Here is a 26,407-nt window from a genome sequence, read left to right as displayed (position 1 = left end):
CAATGACAAATATCCTACTGGTTCCCTGTGAGTGATGCTGCTTGACCTTAAAAGCAGTCATTCAGTAAGCTTTACAAATTGTGCAGGCCCTAAGCCTGCAGGAAATGAGCAAGCTTCTCTGGAGTTCATGTACATAGGGACTCCATATATGAAAGTTTAGATAGATACAAAAACTTTAGCAATAAAATATTTATTGAGTATTTCCTACGAGAAAGTACTGTAACATGCCTATCTAGGTCAATGGATCCTTGAAACAACCCTATAAGGTAGGTACTATCATTATTCGGAGTCTTGGTGTGGTGCTGTGGACTAATACGTCTGACTTCAAAGCCATTTGAACTGTAAGGTTGGCGATTCAAGTTCACCAGCCACTCCTCAGAAACCCTATATAGGGTTGCTATGGGTCGGAACAGACTCGATGGCACTTAACAACAACAACATCATTTTCATATTCTACATGTGAGGACATTAAAACTCAGATATTCTAGATACATTTCCCAAAGCTTCATAGTTAATACATGACAATGTCTAGAACTGAACGCAGTCCATCTGATTCTAAAACCTTCTTATACATTATATACTGCCTCACTACAGGGTTTGATACCAAATAAGTCTGAAAACATGACAGATTTGTCTCATCTGTCAACTGAATTTACCCTAAGATAAAGACATTGACTCAAAGTCCCACAAACCACCCAAGTTTAGGTAATAAAGGAAAAACTGAAGACCGCGTTCCTGGTTTCAGTGAGTGCTCACTATTGACATCCTAAAAACCTCAGAAGTGCTGCTACTAATTTTCATGTTGATAAGGCCTTTTGTCAAGAATTTTTACTACTATCAGATGATCCATCCACCCCTCAGGGAAAGAAAACGCCTTTAACTTTGTTGTTGCTATTGTTGTTAAGTGCCATGGATCCTATATAGGATTTCCAAGAAGCTGCTAGTGAATTTGAACCACTGACCTTGAGGTTCAAACCTCTTGCAATCCAGTGTACCCATAGCACCACACTAGGACTCCTTGGGTATATAAGGTTCCTGAGGCTATAAATCTTTTCATGAGCAGAAAGCCTCATCTTTCTCCCATGGTAGTTTCGAATTGCTGACCTTGAGGTTAGCAGTCCAATTCATAACCACTATGCTACCAGAGCTTCTTCCTATAATATTGATGGTGGTTATGTGTCGTGGGGTCGGTTCCAACTCATAGCGACCCTGTACAGGGTTTCCAAGGAGCAACTGGTGGGTTTGAATCACTGACCTTGTTATTCAAACAGACTGTGTTTATGAGTACTTACCCTACAGTGCCACAGCAGGGCTCCATAGTAAAATATACATGACATAAAATCTACCATTTTAACTATTTTCAAGTGTCCAATTTAGTGCCATTAGTCACACTATGTTGTGCAACCATCAGTATTTGGTTCCAAAAACATTTTTTATCATCCCGAACAGAAACTCTACAGCCAATAAGCAGTCACCCCTACCCCCCAGCTCATAGTGACCATTGATCTACTCTCTAGCTCTACATATTTGCCTATTTAAGGTATTTCAAGTAAATGGGATCACATCATATTTTCTTTTTGTGTCTGGCTTATTTCACTCATCATATTTTCAAGGTTCACTATATTATAGTGTATCGTATAAGAATTTGATTTCTATTTATGCTAAATAATAGTCCATTGTGTGGAGATACTACATTTTATTTATCCATTCATTTGTTGATGGACACTTGGGTTGTTTCCACTTTGGGGCTGTTGTGAATAATGCTGCAATGAACATTGGTGTACAAGTATCTGAGTTCTTCCTTTCAGTTCTCTTGGATATATACACCCAAGAGTATCAAGGAGCTCTGGTAGCGTAGTGGTTATGAATCGGGCTGCGAACCTTAAGGTCAGCGGTTCGAAACTACCAGCCGCTCTGCGGGAGAAAGATGAGGCTTTCTACTCCCGTAAGGATTTACACCCTTGGAAACCCTGTACAGGGTCGCTATGGGTCAGAACCGACTCGACGGCACTTAACAACAACAACAAATACACCCGAGTGGAATTGCTATGTTTAACTGTGAGCAGTCTATGCTTAATTCTATGGTAATTCTATTTTTGAGGAACTGCCAAACTATTTTCCACAGTGCCTGAGCCATCAGTAATGTATGAGGATTCTGACTTTTCCACATCCCAGTCAACACTTGATGCTTTTTACCTTTTTCTGCTAGTAACCATCCTAGTGTGTTGTGTGTATGAAGCGGTATCTCATGATTTTGATTTGCATTAACCTAAAGACATTGAACATCTTTTCATAGGCTTATTTAATGGGGATTTTTTTTTTAATTGCTCTTGTTACCGTTCCTATTTTCAGATGTATAAATTAGAGCTTTCACTGAAAACAAATGTCTAGTTGTTTTAACGATATAAATATATGCCACATACCTCCACTAAAACCACTGCAATTCAGTTGGTTCTGACTCACAGCAACCACATATGGGGGGTTGTCAAGACTGGAAATCTTGGTCTCATCTCAGAGCACCTGATGGGTTTGAACTGCCAACCTTGCAGTTCAGTGCTAGAGGACACACTTGTCACTTGGGCAGGGACTGAGTAGTGCTCTTGTTGTTGTTGTTGTGTGCCGTGGAGTCGGTTCCGACTCATAGTGACCCTGCACAGGGTTTCCGAGGCTGTTAATCTTTACGGGAGCAGAACGCCTCATCTTTCTCCCACGGAGTAGCTGGTAGTTTTGAACTGCTGACCTTGCGGTTCATAGCCTGATTCGTAACCACTACACTACCAGAGCTCCTTTCTGGAAGGCAGGTATTCTGGGTGTGCAGGTGAACAGGTCCTGACAGGGCCCACTAGTACAAAAATGTAACTGGAGAAGTGAGCAATATGGGTTGACATGGTTGGGTAGAAGCCCGTGACACTGACAAACATACTATTCAACACAAACAAAACTGTGTATGTAATATCAAAAGGTTCTCAGAGCCATTGATGGTTGTTAGGCCTGACTCAAGTTGACCCCATGAACAATGAAACAAAATGTTGCCTGGCTCTGGACTATCCTCATAATCAATTGCAGATCAGATATTGTTTCCATAGGATTTCTGTTGACTGATTTTCAGAAGAACTGCTGATATGCCTATGTAAGTAAATTTCTTTTAGGGGTCCATGTTGATAAATGTTATGGAGTCTGTTTTGTCTCATAGTTACCCTTAGTACTCCAAGTTAAATATGCCTAACATCTGGTCAAAGCAGCAAAGTTGAAAAGCAAAGTATTACACTGGATTCTGGAGTCTTGGTGTGGCTGTGTTGGATAAGTACTGGACTGCTAACTGCAAAGTTAGTGGTTCAAACCCACCAGCTGTTCCTTGGAAACTGTGAGTCAGAACCAACTCGACAGTACTTAACAGCAACAACAACATTAGATTCTAATAGCAATGTAGGTATAAAATTATGGTTAACAAAAATAATTTGAATGCTTATAAGGTAAGTCTCAGGGGAAATATGGATAGAGAAGCCTGTACGTCCTGGCGTGGCACGTCCTGGATAAGCACTGGACCACAAGGTCTGACTCAAGTCCACCAGTCACTCCTTGGAAACCCTATACAGACAGGGTCGCGATGAGTCGGAACCAACTCAACCGCACTTAGCAACAACAGCAACAGCCTGTGTGTGTCAAATCTGGGATATTATTCTATAATATTATATATGGAGTCCTGGTGTGGTGCTGTGGGCTAATGTGTAATACTGCAAAGTTGTTTGAACTGCAAGGTCGGTAGTTCAAGCTCATCAGTTGCTCCTTGGAAACCCTGTGCAGGGTCGCTATGGGTCGGAATCGACTTGATGGCACTTCACAACAACACCACAATTATATGTGGTTGAGCCACTTCTTCATGAAATAAATTATTTAATACTAAATGTTAAAATGTAAGAAAATTCAGAGATGTAATTTGATTATTTTTATACTATCACCTTCAAGACAATTGGGTGTTGTGTTTTTTGGTGCTAGTATTTACAATGAGCATTAACCAGTCAGTCCTTGAGACTCTTGCTAAACATCAGCCAGAAGGGTGGAACAGTTAAAAATGTGTTACAGCTAGATTTTTATTAACCTTCTTATATCCCCGTCTCATAGACAAGCATACAACTTATTTTTCAGAGGGCAAAGCAGAGTCAAAAGAAGACAGTTTGCTTTTTGTCCTCTCTGCTGACTCCTTTTAGTATCTATAGGTCCATGATGGAGACCCTGGTGATGCAAAGGGTTAATGCAACTCCGCTGGTAACTAAATAGTTGGGTTTTGCGATACTTCAGAAAAAAGACTTGGCGATCTACTTCTGGAAAACCTTAAGAAACACAGTTCTACTCTGACACACATGGGGTCACCATGAATCAGAGACCTCTTGACTGGCAACCTTTCTGTTGTTGTTAAGTTTGGCAGTTAAAAACCAACACAAATCCACCGCCATTTAATCAGAGTGATGCTGTATAGGGATTGTTGTTGTTGTTAAGTGACTCATAGCAACCCTGTACAGGGTTTCCAAGGAGCAGCTGGTGAACTTGAACTGCCGACCTCGCAGTGCAAACCAACCTTGCTGTCTAGCTCCTGCAGAGCCACACCAGGACTCCTTTATAGGAATTGTTGTTGCTGTTGTTAAGTGCCACTGAGTCGGTTCTGACCTATAGCTACCCTGGGAAGGGTTTCTGATGAGCAACTGGCATGCTTGAACTACCTACCTTGTGATTCAAACCAAATTTCCAGTCCAGTGCATTAACCCACAGTTCCACACCTGGACTCCTTTATAGGGATTTGTTGTTGTTGTTGTTATGTGCCATGGAGTTGGTTCTGATTCACAGCGACCCCTGTACAGGGTTTCCGAGGCTGTAAATCTTTACAGGAGCAGAAAGCCTCATCTTTCTCCTGCGGAACAGCTGGTAGTTTCAAACTGCTGACCATGAGATTAACAGCCCGATTCGTAACCACTATGCTACCAGAGCTCGGCTGTAAATCTTTATGGGTGCAGACAGTTTCGTCTTTCTCCCACAGAGCGGCTAGCGGGTTTGAACTGTCAACCTTGAGGTTAGCAGTCTAGTGATTATCCCAAATGCCACCAGTGTTCCGGAGATTGGCAACAATCTCAGGGAAGAGGCTTTTTGTCTTCCTAGGTGGGATGTATGTTTCAAGCATTCTTGTTCTGTGGTGTTTCTGAAGAACAGGATGGTAAAAATTTCATGATGAGGTCTCATATTTCTAACCTGCCACAGCAGGTTAGAAATGTGAAATCTCTGAAAATTGAGTTGTGTGCTTGTCTGGGAAAGGGATATAAGGTTAATCAAAATCTGCTGCAAAATACTTTCAACTGTTCCACCCTTCTGAGTGATGTTTAGCAGGGTCTCTTCGGAACTGGAAACTCTTCGGAAACCCTATACAGGATTGCTATGAGTCGGAACCAACTCATTGACACTTAACAACAACAACAACATCGAATTAGAGTCCTGGTGTGGTGCTGTAGGACACGCACTGCACTATAACCACAAGATCATCAGTTCAAACCCACCAGTTAGTTACTCCTTGGAAACCCTATGCAGGGTCGCTATGAGTCGGATGACTCTATGGCAGTTAACAACAACAATCTCCATTTGGAGTCCTGGTGTGGCACTGTGGGGTAAGCACTGGATTGCTAATCGTAACTTGGTAGTTCAAACCCACCAGCTGCTTCTCAGAAAACCTATATAGGGTTGCTATAAGTTGGAACTGACCTAAGTGCCTTAACAATAACAACAATATTCTACCTAAATTCATTGGATATCTTTATTAGACTGCCCAATAGTGGGCCTGAAAAAGTCAACTAAAATTGCCCATACTAGGATTATGCCAAGGACTGGAGCACTCTCCCGGCCCACATCAATTTAGGTACAAACCTGCTACTCACCTTGGCTCGCCCAGCACTGAAATGTGGAGGTAAAGACCGTGAGGCTGCTGCTATCCTGGCTTTGGTTTGGGCCAAGTTACCTATGTAAGTGAGAACAAAGAACATAAACTAAAGGAAAAGTTAAGGAATAGGACTCTGAATGATTTTCCTCTCTGTGATCTTATTTTTCTGAGTTTCCCAATGATCTGCTCTGAACTAGGAAAATTTAAAAAAATACAATCATAAAATTTCTAATGCAAATACGTAGTGTTAACTGCTGTGTAGTCAGTTCAGACTCAAAGAGACCCTGCATTAAAATGAGTTTAATAAGTGAAAAAGAAACAATAGATGTGTCTAACTAAAGCACTGCAGGTCATTGAAAAAGATCAATATGCAAGAAAAAAGATGCTGACAGGCGCTTTCTGAGGGAAATGTTGGACAAGCTGATCAGTCTGTAAGGATCCCTCAGCATGAGGGGAGGGCCACAGCACCGCCCCTGCACCAGCAGGGCAGGGGGTGAGGAGTCCTGGGGGACAGGGAGGTTTGCTGCTTGCAGAGGGGAAGGGTGGAGGAGTGTGACCTTGAACAAGTTAATGAGCTTCTTAGTCATCCTCAGCTTTTCCATCTGTTGCCCTGAGGATTCGAGGAGGTGATTCACAGAAAGCACTGTTAACACAGGACTGCTGGGTAAGTGACACTGCATATTGTTGTTGTGATGTGCCATGGATTTGGTTCTGACTCATAGCGACCCTGTACAGGGTTTCCGAGGCTGTAAATCTTTACGGGAGCAGAAAGCCGCATCTTTTTCCCATGGAGTAACTGGTAGTTTTGAACTGTTGACCTTGAGGTTAGCAGCTCATTGTTAAATGCTGTAGAGTCGATGTCTACTCACACTGACCCTGTATAGGGTTTCTGAGGTTCATCTTTCTCCCACTGAGTGGCTGGTGGATTCGAACCAATGACTCTGAGGTTAACAGCCCACTATGCCACCAGGTCGCCACATGTTAGCTACTATTTCTTTCTAGTATTACTATTATTACATGCAAGTCTCAGAGTAGAGAACAGTAGATAAGACCAAGGAATTTTACCAATTTGCTATCATGAGTAGTGGTTAGTGTAAATAGTTCAACTAATGAAGAACAGAAAAAATAAGGCAACTACCCTTTGAACTTCACACATACAGTGGCCACTCCACTCTGTATGTTTGAAGAGCCTAAGTGGCCTGGTCTCAGACTCTTCATCCTTCTACAACCTTTCACACTCCCTGCCCCACAAAACCCAGTGAAGAGATTTTTTAGATTTGCTTACATATTTACCTACAGTGCCATTTGATTCTGTAACAAACTAAAAAGTTGTCAATGAAAGGAAATGCTACAATTTGTGCATATGCAAGACACTCAAGATTTCAAAGTTATAGCAAGCCTAGCACAAAGATGTCCAAATGTTTTCTCTGGCGATATCTTCAGAGGCTAAACTGTGATTAATAGCCTAGAAAGAACCCTTTGAAGCAGGATTGGTGACATCAAAGTCGTAATCCAGGGGTGGCAGGCGCTTTATAATGAGTGGAAAGCATTTTAACACATTTCAAAGGATTTACAGCATGAATAAACAATAGACCTCAGCAGATGCACCCCACACACCTTTCAGAAGCATAACCTATATGAAGTTTCCATTTTAATTTAAATGTAAATACAGTATTCACACTTCTTTCCAGCGTTAAGCATCATCAGTTCTTGTACTCTAGACTGCCTCTTTCCCGGCTAAGGATACCTCATTGCTCCAAAGCATCCTCTTGCACTTTCCAGAAAGGGTGACTGCCAACGTGTGTCGGGGAGAAAACCAGAAGTCTGTGGCATTTCACGGAATTTATATTCTACTCTAAAACTGGGCTAAAAGGAAATCTGAAATGGCGCTTGTAATGATGTTGTACAATTTCCCTGCTTCCAACTTAAAGGGAAAGAGACAAGTGGTCTGAAGATAGAGCTGGAGATTTTCAAAAGGATGCTGATATCCTGTCTGCTTTAAAGGACTTCCAACTCTTGGGAAGGAGCAGCACCCACGATTTCTTCTTCTGTTGCCTTTTAAGAAAAGAGTACCAATTGCTGTGAAGTCCAGTTGGACTTGGAGACCCCATGTGTATTAAAGTAGAATTGTGTTCCATAAGATTTTCAGTGGCTGATTTTTCTGGAAGTAGATTGTCAGGTCTTTTTGTTTTTCTGAGGTACCCCCGGATAAACTCCATCTGCCAATTTTTGGATAACAGTAAGTGCACTAACTGTTTGCAACACCCAGAGTGAAGACACTGGGATGAGTTAATGGCCAAAATGATGGACTGCTGCTTTAAATTATCAAAGAGTTGTCTGCCTCTGCTGCCCCCGCTGGTTGCAGTATTTATTGCAGGGCTCTGGCAGTGACCCGTTATGTACATTTGTTTGGGAGATTTTCCTGTTTGAAATTTCCCTCCAAACACAAGTAACATGTTAATAAACTGATACATGACTGCAAGTGAATGTTGTTGTTAAGTGCTGTGGAGTCAGTTCTGACCCATAGCAACCCTGTATAACAGCACCTAAAATTAATACCTGAGGTGCCTGTCTAGTAGGAAAAAGCTCTGTTCTTATCTAAAGTCAGATTCCATTTTGATTTCAACATAAAATTGCAGCCTCTCTTGTCTGTAAGTTTCCAATGTGTGCTGCTAGATAAGTAACCTTTAGAGCCAATGGGGAAACTGTAACAAACAATGAAACTTAAACCACTCTGAACTATGAAGGAAGCAAAAATGTGGTTTGGGAAGAAATGTTTTCCAGGGAATGTTTAACCAGAGGGTCTTGAGATAATGTTTGCACAGCATAAACAATGTATATGTAGCAGAAGATTTCTTGCTAGACTGACTACAGGAAATCTAACCGTTAACCTTGGAGAATTTTAACTTGCTACTGTCTTACAGACAAGTTGTTGTTGTTGTTCTGATGTGGCCCTGTAGGATAAGCACTGGACTGTGAACCGTAAGGTCAGCAGTTCAAAGCCACCAGCTGCTCTTCGGAAACCCTATACAGGGGGTTGCTATGAGTTGGAACTGACTAGACAGCACTTAACAACAACTGTCTTACAAAGGAGCTTTGGTGGTATAGTGGGTTAAGCATTGGGCTGCTAATCACAAAGTCAGTGGTTCAAAACCTACCAGCTGCTTCTCAGGAGAAGTGTGTGATTGTCTGCTCCTGTAAAGATTTACAGTCTTAGAAATCCTATGAAACGGTTGTACTCTGTCACAATCGACTTAATGGCAGCAGGTTATTTATTGTCTTAAAGCTAAATGCTACTCTTACATGCCTTGATTCTGATCACACACACGTTTTCTCTGTTCTATAAAACACATTGCACTCTGCTCTTCAGAGCACTGTGTTGAGAGCCTTTCAACCTTGTGTTTCCTAATTCCCAAATTATTTTCTCTCTCAATAAAACTTTTTGCGTTTACTCTAAGCATACTCCATGAGGAACCTTTATATTTCTTGGTGTCAGACATAATAGAATCTGAAAGATGTTGCCTCCAATGACCCCATGGAAGTTCCAAAATTTGGGCTCAGTAACAACAAAGCCTTTGAGTTCTCCCATCTCCCCAAACCTCCTTGGGAGTTATCTCACATAATTTCTTTCATATTGAACTCCATGTTATTGCATAGAGAGCATTGTAAGTTTTATTGAGAATTCTGTCTGCATTTTCACTTTTTATCTACTTGTTGATATAGATCAAGGTTTTCTACATGCAAGTTTGGGTTAAGGTTTGTTTGACCTAGGACTTTTGGTACACAATTTGGCACTAAATTATAGGGGTTACTGTAATGAGTCTCAGAATCTCTACTTACTTGAACTCTGAGAAAACAAAATTAATAACCCTTGAAGCCATTTTTCCTAACCCACTGAGTATACTTTTGCTGAATTCTTGCAAGAAAATAGATAATATCAAATCTGAAAATGAAGATTTTCCTTTGGGGACTTCTGCCACTTACATGAACCAACATTTTGTTTCATAATTCATTCATTTTAAAATTATTGCCATGGTCTTACTTGAGAAAACTTACATAATCAATGGCCACCCTTGGGATCTTTTTCTCTGACTAAATTAATTTTGGTGCAGTAAATTTTAAAAATACGGCTCTTGAATCTAACAGACTTAATGGGGCACATTTTTTACTGGTATCTGGAAGCTTCAAAACAGCAGCAGGACAGAAAGGTTGTTTCCTTACAAGGCAAAATTTCCAAATTAAACAAATAAGTTAAAGATTGACAACCCTTCTATGGACTCCAATTCCCTTTACCCTTCTCTTCTTTCTTACTCCCCTACTAACACTTTGCCTAAACTCCCTCTCTATCTTAAAGAACTAGAAAGGGAAGATAAATCTTGACATGAAATGCCTTTTAAAATTCACCCAGATAAATTCCTAATGAGCTGTACCTTTGTCTCTTGGACCCACACTGAAATAAGTAAAGGGTTTCCCAAAAGTCTTTGGGGGATCCTTTAAATTTGGTGTTGTTGTTAAGTGCCGTCGAGTCGGTTCCAACTCATAGTGACCCTGTATAGGGTTTACAAGGAGCGGCTAGTGAGCCTAAACCACTGACCTCATGGTTCAAACCAACTTTGCAGTACAGTACGTTAACCCACAGCATCACACCAGGACTCCTCAATTTGCTAAGGAATTAAAAATTAAAAATTTTTATTGGTGCTTATCAGCTTGAGCTTATTGGTTGGCCCATATACTAAATGGGATAGAGGAAGTCCAGCTATATGTAGAACATTGTTTTTGAAAAGAAAAACACAAAAAAAACTAAAGATAATTTGGCATTAGACTTGGATAAGACAGTTGTCACTTTCTTGAAGATGCCTGAGCAGTAAGCAAAAGGCTACTTTTCTTATTTAACTCGTGGTACTATTACAAAGATAACACAAGTAGATGGGTCTGAAAAACAGAAATGTATTCTCCTACATTGAGGCTAGAAGTCCAAATTCCTAACACCAGCTTAGAAGAAAGGTTCTTGTCTCCTTTCAGCATCTGTAGACAGTATTCTTTGGAGATTCTCATGTGTCTTTCCCTAGATCTAAGAGCCTCACCGTGTAGGGAAACCAGGTCCAAAGGACATACTCCACTCCTGGCTTCTTTCTTGTGGCAGTAGGTTCCTCTTTATTTGATCACCTCTCTCTCCTTTTAGCTTCATAAGATGAAAGATGTTATAGGCCTCATTCCAGAGGAAACTTCCTTTGCATTGATTGGCTGCTCATAGCAAATCTCATCATGGAAATAATATTATATTAGACCTCATCATGGAGGATTACTACATCTTAACTCTTAAACCATTGAGAGCTATGTTTCAGTCAAGTTGACACAAAATCTTAACCATCATAATACTTGAAGTCATACCTAAAGCTTTCCTCCCAGTAAGAAATTGGCCTAAAACTCTTGCATAGAAAGTAAAAATGAAAGCACTTATAATTGACAAATCTGATTGCTTCAGATATTTGCTGAACATCCTGAGATTTACCCTTTAGTCCCAGGCACTCCCAGAGCCTTTAATGCTGTAGTTAAGCCTGGTCTTTAATAAAACCTAAAATTTCATTGTGAATTAGGTTACAACAAAAAGAGAACTGTGTAAACACTACTAGTCGATAGCATCTACTCAGAGAAAGGTGGTGAGTAACTGAGGACACATGAACACATAATCTTCAATTAAATATAAATACAACATTACAATCTTCTGGAAAAATCAATTTCAGCATACTTGAACAAACAAACAGAGTGGCTCAAACAAGTGATCAAAATAAAGAGTCAGAAAAGATTTCAGAACTGCTTGATAAGGAATTCAAATGAATGATATTTAGATACCTTCAATGGATTGAGAGAATGGTCAAGAAAACTGTAGAAGAAAGCAAGGAAAATGCAAACAAAACTTTAGCAGAATTCAGGAAAACCTTACAAGAACAAAATGACAAAATAAGCAAAAAGTTAGAAATCCTACAAAAGCTGCCAGTAGAAATCCAGAAGATTAATACTAAGATTTCAAAAACAGATAATACATTTAAGGGGAAGAGAAGTAGAATTTAATCATAGAAGATAAATTGAAGCTAAATCTCTCAATATTCTCCTGCTACAGGTGCAATAAAAATTTTTTAAAATAGGAAAAAAGATCCAAAGAAAGCTTTAAAAATATGTGGAACATCATCAAGAGGTATAACTTACATGTGATTGGAACCCAGAACAAAAAGAGACAAAAGAAAAGAAAAGAAATCCATAGAGAAAATTGTCAAAGAGTTGTTGACGGAAAACTTCCCTAACATCATGAAAGATGAGATGATTTGCATTCAGGAAGCAAATCCTGTGATAGTTAAGATTTTGTGTCAACTTGACTGGGAATGGCTTCTCAGTGGTTTGGCAGTTGAGATGTAGTTGTCTACCACGATGAGATCTAATATAATGTGATCATTTCTATGGTGAGATCTGCATAGCCAGTCAGTTGAAAGGAAGATTCATCAGAGGTGTGCCCTGCATCCAAAATATTGGACACTCCGGAAAAGCTGGCTGCTTTCTGCTTGGTCTGAATCTTGTGCAATTGACTTTTCATCCAAACTCCGGTTCTTTGGACTTGAGCCAGTGGTCTGCTCTATTGCCTGCCAATCCTGGGAGTCATCAGCAGCCGGCTATCTTACCTGCCTGACCTGCTGATCTGACCCATGAATATGGGACTTGCTCACCTCTACAACTGTGTGTGTCCTTTCCTTGATGTAAACTTCTTTTCATATATACATATATAAGCTTTACTGGTTTGTTTCACTAGCGAACTCAGCCTAACACAATCCTCAAAAGAAAATCACCAAGACATACAATAAGCAAAATCTCCAAAACCAAAGACAAGGAAAGCGTACTGAGAGCAACTCAGGAACAATGAAAACTCATCTACAAAGGAGAACTAAGAAGATTAAGTTCTGATTTCTCAGTAGAAAACATGCAGTCAAGAACATAACAACAAGATTATATGACACATGTTGTTGTGATGTTGTTAGGTGCTGTCAAGTCAGTTCCGCCTGATAGCAACTCTATGCACAACAGAACGAAACACTGCCATCTCCACAATCCATGTTACACTTGTGTCCACTGACTGCACCTAACAACATCACAACAACATATGTCGTATAATCTTCTTATTGTTACGTTCTTGACTGCATGGTTTCTGCTTTTGCATCAATTCTACAGTCTTCCATTTCATGTATGATGTCATCACACAGCTCTTCTTGTCTTCAGTCATTAGTGTTCCATGTGTCAAATTTTTTCTTGAGATGGTCTCTAAATTCAGGTGGAATATACTAAAAGTTTTGTTTTGGTTCTCATGAACTTGTTTTAATTTTCTTCAGCTTCAACTTGAGCTTTGTTATTGTTGTTTAGAGCCATGGAGTCAGTTCCAACACATAGAGACTCTGTATTGGGTTTCCTAGCTGTTCAATCTTTGCTGGAACACAAAGCCTCATGTGTCTTCCTTGTGGCTTGAACCACTGACATTGTGCTTTGCAGTCCAGTGCTTATCCTATTGAGCCTCCCTCAACTTGAATTTACATCTGAGCAATTGTTGTTCTGTTACATAGTTAGCCCTTGTCCTGTTCTGACTGATATTTATTGCATTCCTGTGTATTCCATCTGGTAAGATACATGTGTATAATTGCTATTTATGTTACTGAAAAAAAAAAAGATATTTTCAATAAGTAAGTCACCAGTCTTGCAAAATTCTATCAATCAATCTCTGGCATTATTTTTGTCACCAAGGCCATATTTTCCTATGATTATTCCTTCCTCTTTGTTTTCAACTTTCATATTCTAATTACCAGTAATCATCAACACACATTGATTACACGTTTGATCTATTTCAGACTGAAGAAGTTGGTAAATATCTTCAAGTTCCTTATCTTTGGCATTAGTGGTTGGTGTGTAAATAATAGTCATATTAACTGGTCTTCCTTATTGGCATATGGATGTGATCCTTACTGACCGTACTGTACTTCAGATCTTGAAATGTTCTTTTTAACTATGACTATGATATATTTCCTCTACAATGTGTCATTGTTTGCATAGTAGAGCATAAGACTGTCGAATTCAAAATGCCAGTACCAGTTCATCAGTTCACTGATGCCAAGGATGTTGATATTTATGTATTCCATTTCATTTTTGATGAATTCAAATTTTCCTAGATTCATACTCTGTATGTTCCATGTTCCCATTATGAATGGATGTTTGCAACAGTTTCTTCTTATTTTGAGTTGTGCCACAGCAGCAAATGAAGGCCCCAAAATCTTTGCTCCATCTATGCCATTGAGGACAACTTTGCTTTGTGGAGGCAACTTTTTCCATGTTGCATTCCCAGTGCTTTCCCGAGGGCCTCATCTTCTGGCACTTTGTCAGACAATATTCTGCTGCTATTTATAAGGATTCAGTGCTATTGTTTTCAGAAACGGACCACCCCTTCCTTCTTTCTAGTCGGTGTTACTATAGAAGCTCCACTGAAAGTTGTCCACTATGGGTGACCCTGCTGGGATTTGAAATACTGTGGCATAACTTCCAGTATCACAGCAGCATCCAAGCCACACAGTCTGACTAACTGACAGATGGGTGATGGCACCAAACCATGAAGAAGGCAAAAATACTGTGTGTGAAGAAGTGTTTCCCAGGGAATCACTATGGAGAGGATCTTGGAATAATGCTCATACAGCAATAAGAATGTGTCTGTAGCTGAATTCTTGCTAGATTGGTTCCAGGAAGTCTATCAATTAGTCTTGTACAATTTCAACTTGATATTGTTTTACAGCTCTGTCTAATTCCAAGTTACCACGATTGTAATCATATGCACTCTTCTTTATTAGGTTAAAACCCTTTGCACTCTTTGTTCTGCGGAACACTGTGTTAAGAACTCCTTGACCCTGTGTTTCCCAGTTGATGAAGCGTTTTCTTTCTCAATAAAACTCTTTGCTCTTATCTGCACAGACTCTGTGATTAAGCTTTATAACACAAAGCAATGCTAAATGTAACAACACTGTTTGTGTCAATTTACTTCAAATATAAGGAGTAGCAAATTTAAAAAAAATCAAATGCTTCAGTTTATTTATTACAATATTAAGTAATCTGAATAGATTTGAGAACTGAAACCATCTACCCTCACAGTCAGCTTGCAAATTAAAAGTTGGCCCACACCTTACTATCTATATTAAAATGATATTGTTCTAATACTGACTCTTCACTAGCATGGCTTTCTTATTCAAGACTCTCCAGACTAGGCAAATGGTTGGGTTGTTAATTATAGGAAGTGGGATCAACCTTTTAATGGGGAACAACCATAGTTTATGGTTTTGAGATGTTTTGAGTTCCTGGCCTCAAAATCCTTGCCTTGTGTTTCCACCAGTTTTGAACTGTTGAATTGTGTTTGGTAAGAATTGAACCAGTCTTAAGGAACAGGATGTGAGGCACTAAAATGACTAGCCCTGAGTCATTTGTCAGGTCTGTTACTGGGGGTGGAGGGACATTAAATTGGCTGTCCCACATGAGATACCTGAGGTAGGGGAGGAGGATTTCTCCAGTGGGGAAGGGAGTGTTTGGCACACTAAATGGAACAGGGGTTCTCTCCTATACCCGTAGGAGCCCTGGCCATGGCTCCTAATCCTCACCCTAAACTAATCAAGTCTCCCTTCTGCCCCTGCTTTATTTCAAATGTGCAATTTCAACAAGTTCTAATCTTGCCTTCCTCTCTCCTAGACACTGCTAATGTTCTGTGTGGTGGTCTTTTCCCTTATTGCCTTAAACCACAAACTAAGCTGTGCGTTCTCTCAGTAGGTTGTGTTTGTAATGTCTGGAGAAGCAGCTTGGAACAGACCTATGCTGGGTGAGATTCTTGCAGTTCTAATTTTAGTTAATAACACTGAACATAATAAAAATCAAGGAATTACAAAAATCAGTAGTTGTATAAAAACATACTATATTTATGCACTTAGAAACTTAGGTTATCTTTATGCAATCATCTATTCTAAATCTATGTTTTTGATCTGATACATCTAAGGCAACTTAAAATAGCTATAAAATATAGCACAGCTGTAGGAGGCCCTGGAGAGAGAAATGTATGAAGTTAGAACTTTCTCTGCAGTGCTTACTTTCTTCACAGGCAAGTATTTACAGCATTGAGGGTTAAATAACTAATTGGGCATTAAACAAAGGCTAAAACTCTGGTAGCGTAGTGGTTACGAATTGGGCTATGAACCTCAAGGTCAGCAGTTCGAAACTACCGGCTGTTCTGCAGTAGAAAGATGAGGCTTTCTGTTCCTGTAAAGATTTACAGCCTTGGAAACCCTGTGCAGGGTCGCTATGGGTCGGAACCGACTCCACGGTATTTAACTACCACCACCAATCTCTCATGAATAATTTACATATATTGGGAAGGAGCTGTACTTTGGTGGAGGGAAGGACTTAAAAGAGTCACTAAGAGACCAATCTATTCTCTGCTTTTTACTAAATAGAAATCTGGACAAATATCAAACCTACTCTTTTCTAAACACACACTTGCTTTTATTGGGCATATGGGAAATTTGAAAGTCCAAAGGTAGAACCTTTCACATTTCCCTATCAACTTTTCATTCGCAGTTGTCTGGCATGCTAAGAACATCTGCAGAGCTATCACCTGTAGATTATCAGCTCATCCAACCAATGTTTGTGTTCATTGTGGGGTTCCCCCCGCCCCATTTAGTATATAAAGTTAAGCTTTAAAGATTTGTGATGCAGTGATCATAATTATGAGAAAATAAAAGATTAAAACTCAGGCAGGGTGTCAGCCCAGCAAACAACTTTATGGAAACATAAGAATGTTTTAAGCAGATAGGCTTCTCTTTCCTAACCTAGTCAATAGTGGAAATGCAGCTGTGTTTTCTGCATTGAATTGCCACATTAGTACAAATTACAAATTCCTCTGAATGATATGAATCTTCCCTTCCATGGGGACAGGTAAAAACAGCTCCAGGTATTACTACCTTCCCCCACATTTTTTCATGGAGTCTACTTGGAAACAACAGAAGTGCCATGTGTGTTCACATAAGTACTGGGGACTAACACTATTGATATTTACCTAAGAAAACTTGATATATGGAGAAAAAAATGAAACACACACACACACACACACACATATTTATCTGTCAGCACTAATTTAACACTGACATGAGAATGGCTTATTCCAACAACCTCCATGTGTAGCAATGTTCTTCAGTACAGTCAGTACAGTCACGGGCAAAATTGCAGTAAAGGCAAAAGAGACAATCAAGTTCCCCACGGTGACTCCATATGATGAGCACTGGAGTGCGAGCCACAAGGTCTGATTCAAGCTTGACAGCCACTCCACAGGAGAAAGATGAGGCTTTCTGCTCCTGTGAAGATTTTAAAAGCCTCAGAAACCCTATACAGAGTCACTGTGAGTCAGAACCAACTTCACAGCACTTCACAACAACAACATTTCCACTGATAAGAGTGCAATACAGCTTTATGCTGCATCCTCTCTACCCTTAACTATCACCTTCCCCTCCTTCCTTGCTCAAGCCTCTAACTTTTCCAGGCAGTGTGCACTCTGTCCAAATTCTTATCAATACTTTCCTGTCTTTGCTTCAAACCTTCAGATCATTAGTCAACTCTGACAATAAATCCATGTCAAGTTTGTTAATTGATAGTTATATGAATTCGTTCACCCAACTGAGATATTTGCATGATATAGAAAGCTTTCTAGAAAGAAAACTTTATGGAATAATTCTAATGCTGAGAGTGTTAGGCCCCTAATAGACTAGTCAGGTAAAGGGGATAGTTTTGAAATAGGAGTTCTTCACCTAATGACTATAAAATTCTTCATACTTTGAAATAATACACTAAAGGCCCTCTCTCTATTGGTATTACAAAACTGAATTGCCTGAAGAAGCTGTGGGGGACAGAGGAAAGACCCCACATATAAACATCTTATCATATTTCAGAGTATAAAATGTTAAAATAAGCCTCTAAATGAAGTGACATGAGTTGACTAAGTTTTCTTGGAAGAATGACATAAAAACTGAAGAGTAGGCAAAAACTAACTAGATCTTGAAGTCTTCGTAAGAATTTGACAGGAAATTAAAAGAATTTTATCGAGAAAACAGACATTGAATGTTAAGCTTAAAACTGTGCAGTCTGAGTTCCAGAGAACTCAAAAAGCAAATTCCTGGCAGAAGCAGATGTAGGGAATATCTAAGGCTCAGCGTTACTCCTCTGTATACATTAACTTCCAAGCGATGTTTCATTTTTAAGTTAGACATTTAAAAAATAACAGAAATTTTATCATTTTATTTTTATGCCATGGATGGAATTCTATCTCTCCTCCCGCCCCTCCCCCCACCCCAATGTGTCAACTTGGCTGGGCAATGACACTTAATAGCTCGGCAGTTATGTAGTGATATAATTTGGTAGTTATGGAATGATGTAATCACCCCCAGGATGTGATCAGCCCTGAGCCAATGTATGGGGATTAGGGTAGAATGCAATATCCTCAGGTCACAGTCCTGATGTGATGTAAGGGGAGTTTTCTTGAAGTTTAACTGGCAACACCCTTCATCTTACAATAGATAAAAGGAGACAGAAATAAGCAGTGAGAGAAGGACCCACTACCACCAAGGGAGAAGAGCTGGGACAGAGCGTGTTCTTTGGACCCAGGTCCCTCTGCTGGAAACCTCTTAGATCCAGGGGCAGAGAGATGCCAAGACATGTTGATAACTCCAAGGAATGCTGGACCTACAGATGCTGAAAGGAGATAAGAGCCTTCCTCCTGAACTCTGAGTCAACAGAGAGACCAAATCTTCCCCCAAAACTGACAACATAAAATTGAACTCCTAGCCTCTTAAGGAGTCCTGGTGTGGTGCTGTGGGTTAATGCGCCAGACTGCAAAGCCCTTTGAATTGCAAGGTCAGCGGTTCAAGCTCACTAGTACCTCGGCAACCCTATACTAGGTTGCTATGGGTTGGAATCGACTTGACAGCACTTAATAACAACAACAAGCCTCTTAAAGTATGAGAGAATAAATTTCTGTTTGTTAAAGTCATCTACGTATTTCTGTTATAGGAGTACTAGATAAATTAGATACCTTGCAAGTGCAAAAAACAGTTACTGGACTGCTAGCCATAATGTTGGTAGTTCAAACCCACCAGCCGTTCTTGGAAACCCAATATAGGGTTGCAATGAGTCGGAAACAACTCAACAGCACACAATAACAGTCACTGTCCACCAATGAAAATACTCATTATGGATCCAATTTTAGGAGAGAGAAAACATGGAAAACAAAGACTCTGCTAAGGTACCATTTTGTCTCTGGTGAGACCATGGACAAAATCTTTGCTCTTCTACTTTTTAGGTGACCTTCAGGCAGAGTGTCTGTTTATCTATGTGGTCAAGGTAGATGGATTGGATACAAGTGACCAGAGTGATCATACCAGTTAGTTAGCACACAATGCTAATGAAGCCAAAGTTTTCAGTTCAGTTTCATTTGGGTTAGGTAGAGGTCTCTAAGTGGGGCAAACAGTTAAGCACTAGGCTCCTAACTGAAAGGTTTGTGGTTCAAACCCACCAAAAAACACCTCAATCTACTTTAGAAAGGTCATAGCCATGAAAATACTATACAGACTGTTCTATTCTGCAGCACATGGGGTCGCCATGAGTTGGAAGCAACTCTGGCAACTGGTTTTGTTTGTTTTTTAGTTGCATACGGAGATATCACATTCTGTAGTCTAACACTGGAATCCTAAATTAAAGACTTACACAGAAGAGAATGAACCGATTGCCACAGATAGACATCGCCCTCCCCGAACCCTAGCAGCTCTGCTCAACACACATTATCTATTGAGGGTGGGTCAGTCACATGGTTTCTCTGTGTGAAGCACAGCACTTATGTTTCCTGGTGTTTTCAATTAAAACTGAGAAAGCCACACAGTTTCAGAAAACAAGACGCTTCCCCTTGCATGGAAAGATGATCTGGTGCTTACAATTGCAAATACTTCCTTGGGTCTCCCTCTTTAGCATGAGGAATACTCATGTGGTGCTATAGAATCAGCACTGAACTGCTATCCACAAGGCTGGTGTTCAAACCCATAAACTGCTCCTTGGAAACCCTACATAGGGTCACAATGAGTGAGAACTGATTTAACAGTCACTAAAACAACAACAACAACATTAGCATGAAAGCAAGGACCAGAACACTAGACTTGAAATTAAGAAATTGAATCTTAACCTAGTCCTGTCATTGGTTATCTGACTTTATGAAATCACTTCTACTCTCAGTGACTTGCTTTTATCTTTTATGAAGGTGAAATGAGGAGTTGGACTAGATCAGTGGTTTTCCACTTGTGTGCCCAGGGTGGAACCCCTCATAGCAATGTGGTATACGGAATGGTGGAACCTTCTGTGAAGTGAACTACAATCAACAGGGTTATGTCGACCTGGTGCCAGAGATAGGCTGTGTGAGGTCTGTGTCCAGGCCATGGGAGGACTTTATCTGGGAGGTAAATTAGAGAGTTGGTAAGGGCAGTAGACAGCGTTATTTAAAAGGTAATATCATGCTGATGATGCAAATGAATAAGTGTAATAACTGAGTGTAAATTTGATTAAGAAGGTTGAGTAATGCTGAGCTTCCATCCAATGATGAAATTCTATCTATAATTGTGAACTACATCTTATTGGAAGATTGGAAGTTACAGAAATAAGAACAAACAAAATAACGAGGGCAAAACTCAAATGTGCACAATGTATTATTTCTTAGATTAGTGAGCAGAAGGCAGGGGTGGTGTAGGGATGAGGGACGTGATGATGGTGTGGCTTGGATAAATGAAGGAAGAGTAAATAGAAGTACTAAATTTGCCAAAGCTCTCTTCACAGGGCTCATTACCATGAAGTAGCTAGCAGTGACTCTATTTCTGCAATAATTCAATATTCATTAATTTCTCTTATTTTTATATCATTCTTATTTCTCAGCACACAAGAGAAGGGGACAGAGGTATAGAGTTATTTGCTGTCTCTCTGAATTGTTTATAAACTCAAGAAATTCAGTGGACCCACCTTAAACTTCTCCTAGTAAGAAATCATTCTTTTAGTTTACGTATTAGCAAATTCAGCCATTGAAAAAATGGGGTGCTAATTTTTTACCCTAGGATAAGCACTGGACCTCAAAGTGGATTTGAACCATAAGATCAGCAGTTGAAGCTCATCAGGCACTCCTTGGAAACCCTATACAGGGTCTACATGAGTCAGAGCTATACAACAACACTTAACAACAACAGTGTGAATGTAATCACCTGTTTGAACTCTTTTCCATTGGGTCAGAATTCATTGATGAATTATGTTTGATCTATAGGTATTCAAGTCCAAATGTACATTTACCAATTATTTTGCTTTATTTCAAGGAATGACTGCTCTATACCAGAAACCCATATAAGCATCCAAAGGTATGTCCTTAAGAAAAATTACAGCAGCTTGAGACTCTGGAAAACAGGACGGGCACACTGAGAAAGGTAAAGTACTACGGAAAACACAATTTGCAATGTACCTAATTGACCAGAATTACTCATATTGATAATGGGGGCCTGGTGTGGCACTATGGGCTAATGCACTGGACTACAAAGTTGGTTTGAACCACACGGTCAGTGGTTCTTGGAAACCCTATACAGGGTTACTATGAGTCGGCACCAACTTGACAGCAATTAACAACAACAACAAATTCATATCGAAGCAACACTGCCGTTGTTGCTATTGTCATTCAGTCAATGCAGACTCAGCAACCCTAGAGCAACCCTGCTTCACACGGTTTGCAAGACTGATCTGGAAGCAGATCAACAGACCTGTCTTCCAAGGAGTCTCTGGATGGATTCCAACCTTTGGGCCAGTAGTTTAGTGCTTAGCCACTTGTGCCACCGGGGACTCCAACTGCCACAGCTCAGTTAAAAGTTTGGAGACACACATACACACACATTGCTCTCTCTCTTCACACATACATATTTAATTTTTTTGAAAAAAATCAATTCATTAACATGCCAGTGCCCAGAATGTTTCTTCTACTAAACTTTACATAAGTTTCAGAGTTTTAAAGAATGGCTTAATGTACAGGTGTGGCTTTCAGAGTCTAGCATCCAGAATAACCATCAGATTGCAAAAGCTTCCTAAATCAACATTTTAACATACAGACTTACTGTAGGGCAATCGCAGAATTTCTTCTTAGAGAGGAGAAGAAATTATTTTGAGGATTTCTACTGAGATTTCTATTTCTATCAAGAAATCTATTGAGAATAGATTCTTAGTCAACTAAGAAGATTACAAATTAATTATATGGTGAAGGAATTCTTCAAACATCACAACTTTATGCTATTTCTAGAGGTGGCGCTAGTACACTGTGTAAGTCAAGTCACTGCAAATATACTCTCACATTTTGGAGTCCTGGTGTGGCGCTGTGGGTTAATGCACGGGACTCCAAAGTCAGTTTGATCTGCAAGGTTGGTGGTTCAAGTTCACCAGCCACTCCTTGGAGAGTTCACCAGCCAGCCCTATACAGGCTCACTATGAGTCTAGAGACTCAACAGCACTTACCAACAACATATTGGTATTTATCTTTAGAAGTGATTTGGTTACAATTTCCTTGAAACCAAGCACTAAGTATTTATTCCTGTTTCCATTCATTTACTAAACAAACTAAAATTCTTCAGCACCTACTCTAAAACTTGCGAAGTGCCTTACACATGAACTCCTGGCTTACAGAGTGGAACTGAGCTCCAGAGACTTTTCCTAGCTGTCATCTTTGTGGAAGCAGATTACCAGTGCTCTCTTATGGGGTGCCACTGCACGGATTTGAACCACCAACTTTTAGGTTAGCAACCTATCACAAACACATATTAAGCCAAATCAAACTTATTTCCATCGAGTCAATTCCTACTCACAGCAACCCTACAGGACTGAGTAGAACTGTGCCATAGGTTTCCAAGGCTGTGGTGTGGTGCTGTAGGATAAGCACAGGACCACAAGGTCGGTTTGAACTACAAGGTAAGTAGTTCAAACTCATCAGTTGTTCCTTGTAAAACCTATACTGGGTTGCTGTGGGTCGGAACCGACTCGACAGCACTTAACAATAACAATTTTTGTGGAAGCAGACTGCTGCATCTTTCTCTCATGGAGAATCTGGTGGGTTTGACTCTGGTTTGTTGTTGTTAGATGCCGACGAATTGGTTGCATATAGGCAAAATCTCCCGAATTCAGTGCAGGATGGTTTTTTCAGGCTCTTCTTGGTCCAGCTGCCTATTGCTATAGGCTCTGACACTGCCAGCTGTGCTGCGGGGTCCCTTCTGAACCTGTCACCAGTTTCAGTTTTACAGCCTTGAATAGTGCTACAACTCTTCTAGAAGATTCCTTGCCACATATCTTTCTGCTGCTTCTTCCTGTTCCTTCTCTTCTTGTTCCTTTCCAACTGTTAAATCTCTCTGTGGGGCTGGTTAAATATGTATGTTGTTGTTAAGTGCCATCAAGTTGGTTCGGACTCATAGCAGACCTGTACAGGATTTATGAGGAGCAGCTGGTGGGTTTGAACTGCTGACCTTGTGGTACACAGTCCAGTACTGATCCTACAGTGCCACACAATTAGTCCAAATACGTATACACACACACACATATATATATATAGATAGATAGAGAGAGAGAGTTGTTAAATGCTGGGAGTCGGTTCTGACTCATAGCAACCCTGTATAGGGTTTCTGAGGAGCAACTGGTGAGCTTGAACTGCCGACCTTGTGGCTCAAACCGACTTTGCAGTCCAGCGCATTAACCCACAGCGCCATACCAGGACTCCAGCTATAGATATACATACATATATATGTAATTGACTTGATTGTAACATATATACATATTTATGTTGTTGTTGTTGTTGTTATGTGTAGTGGAGTTGGTTTCGCGTCATAGTGACCTTGTACAGGGTTTCTGAGACTGTAAATCATTACGGGAGCAGAAAGCCTCATCTTTCTCCCGCGGAACAGCTGGTAGTTTCGAATTGCTGACTTTGTGGTTCACAGCCCGATTTGTAACCACTACACTACCAGAGCTCCTTATACATATTTATAAGTATATAAAAATATGTATATATACAAATATATGTATGTGTATCTATATATTGCTGTTAGGTACTGTGGAGTTGGTTCCGACACCTAACAGCCTTGTATAGGGTTTCCAAGGAGCGGCTAGTGGTTTTGTATTGCTGACCTTGTGGTTAGCAGTCCAGTGCTTATCCTACAGCACCACACCAGGATATGTTGATAAATGCCACCACAGTAACCCTCTACACAACAGAAGGAAACACTGCCTTATTCTGTACCATCCGTACAACTGTTGTTATGTCTGAGCCAATCTTTACAATGTTCAGACCAATCACAGGGCAGGCTGCAGCCCAAGACCAGGCAGAAAGTATCATAAACAACTTGCTTCCAGCTTACCCAGGCAATATCAATCAACCTGGGGGAAAATGACAAACCTTCTCAGGTAGAAATCTAGGACAAAGGTAACTGCCAGGGTTTACTGGGAAAATCTCTCAAGATACTTTTCCACCACTGAGGCAAGGTAACATAAAGGCACTCATTTAACCAGTTAATCAGTTTACAGAATATTTAAGTTTCCGTTGCCTAGAGCCTCAGACAATATTGGACTGGAGGACTAGAACAGAAAGTAAATAAATTGATGATCGATGTTTATTTCATTCTTTCCTGTTTTCTTAAAGTATTGTTTTTAAAATATGAAAAGCAGAAACTAAAACAAATAATAAAAGTGGGGGTGGGGACAGGAGGAAATTAAAAAAAAAAAACCAACAACTCATAACACTGCATAATCGTATCTATCACCTCTTAAAAAATAAATCCGTTATAAAAGTAGAAATCTATTTCTTTTGCCCTATATTTGTCACTCTTCTGCAGTTCAGAAAAGAATTAACAAACACTTAAATACCTAGCATTTATTGTTTACAATGTAGTCTGTACTGCACCGTTTTAAACGCAGTATGTAATACTCACAACAATCCTGTGGGTATTGCCCCCAATTCATAAAGAAAGAAAAAAAATTGGTATACAGGGTATTTAAGTCACTTGCCCAAGGTTAGGTATCAGCATTGCAGAATTGCTAGCAGTAAGTGAGAGAGTCCATCAGTGATGAATTTGTCATTGTTAGCAGTTTTTAAAATCAAAATCAATATAACCACTGCTGAGATCAATGTGTGGCCAAATTGTTTGAGTCTAATTGATTCTAGTAGATCTTTGTCTGGATTTTTTGGACATCCACCCAGGTCAGTTATACAAAGATCCCCTTAATTACCCAGCAATAACTGTTGCTGTGGCTAAGCCAAACCTAATCAGGAAAAAAGAGTTGATTCGTTTGATTGTTTTTTATAACTTCAATTTACTGTTGTGACAACATAATGGGTCACTGTACTAAATACAAACCTTAATCAAATCTTTGCAGTCCTCTCTCCTACTTCCAACACTCAAGTAAGTTAAAGTGGTATTTAATTTGGTTTACTGATGTCTCACATGTGCAAGCCAGTAAAGTTCACAATTGTTATTTCACACAGCTGTGATAAAAGGCTTTTCTTTGCACACAATGAGCTGGCACCAGAGCCAAATGATTGACTTTTACATGCTTTTAACATATGGACCAAACTGTTAGAAAACATTTTTTGTGTTCCAAAGAGAAAAGCACAGTTGCTAGTATTATGCCCTCAATTCTAGGGGGAAAAGTGTAAAGTTGGGATCCATTTCTAAATCAGTGGCCATCAAATGGGTTCTGACTCCTGGAGACCCCCTCTCTCAGCAGAAATTATGCTTAAGATTTTGTTTCTAATTCACTGAATGGAATGCGCTTGGAGTTATCTTTCAGAGAGAGAGAAATGACAAGAAAGTCCTATTATCAAGAGATTTTATAGTGAGATGAATTAATAAATTGTAAATGGATTTGGAGTCATTTTCCAATATGAGCTATGAAATGAAAAGGGAGAAGCATTACTTTTACATGGGAACATATTTCTTTTCTATGAATGAGAACAATGTTGGCTGAGACAAGCAGATTTTCTTTCCCCTTTTTTTTTTTTTTTTCATTTCTGCCTATTTGAAAAATCAGAGTTGTTGCATTTGTTTTGCTTGACAGGATCATTAAAGAACTAAAACAAAATGGCTCTCAAATGAATTATCACTTAAAAATAAAATGTACATTCACTCAGATTTAGAAGCTATGAAAGAACGATTAACGTGTTGGGGAAAGGTAGTGAATGTGAGTCAAAACAGATATTAACTTTCTCAAAATTATTGGATGAGTTGTTATAGCAACTTATTATTAAAGTTTATTTCTGGTTTCCTTTTCTGAGGATATAGCAGCAGCAAGGCCCTTCAAGGAAGGAACTTTTGGAAATGAATTTAGGACCCATAC

The 26,407-nt window shown here is 39.7% G+C and overlaps 1 protein-coding gene across 1 annotated transcript in view; it reads right to left on the bottom strand.

The window, feature by feature from the left end:
• Positions 1 to 26,407, bottom strand: part of MYO3B (myosin IIIB) — a 481,549-nt gene that overhangs the window by 292,917 nt on the left and 162,225 nt on the right. The window contains exon 17 of the mRNA XM_006866691.1: positions 5,919 to 5,998. Within this exon, the coding sequence (XP_006866753.1) occupies positions 5,919 to 5,998 (80 nt within the window). The remainder of the gene's footprint in view (positions 1 to 5,918; positions 5,999 to 26,407) is intronic.

This window comes from Chrysochloris asiatica, unplaced genomic scaffold (assembly GCF_000296735.1).
Source record: "Chrysochloris asiatica unplaced genomic scaffold, ChrAsi1.0 scaffold00094, whole genome shotgun sequence".
In the NCBI taxonomy this organism is placed as follows: domain Eukaryota; kingdom Metazoa; phylum Chordata; class Mammalia; order Afrosoricida; family Chrysochloridae; genus Chrysochloris; species Chrysochloris asiatica.
The sequence above is the reverse complement of the archived record's forward strand: the minus strand, read 5'-3'. Positions and strand labels throughout refer to the sequence as shown.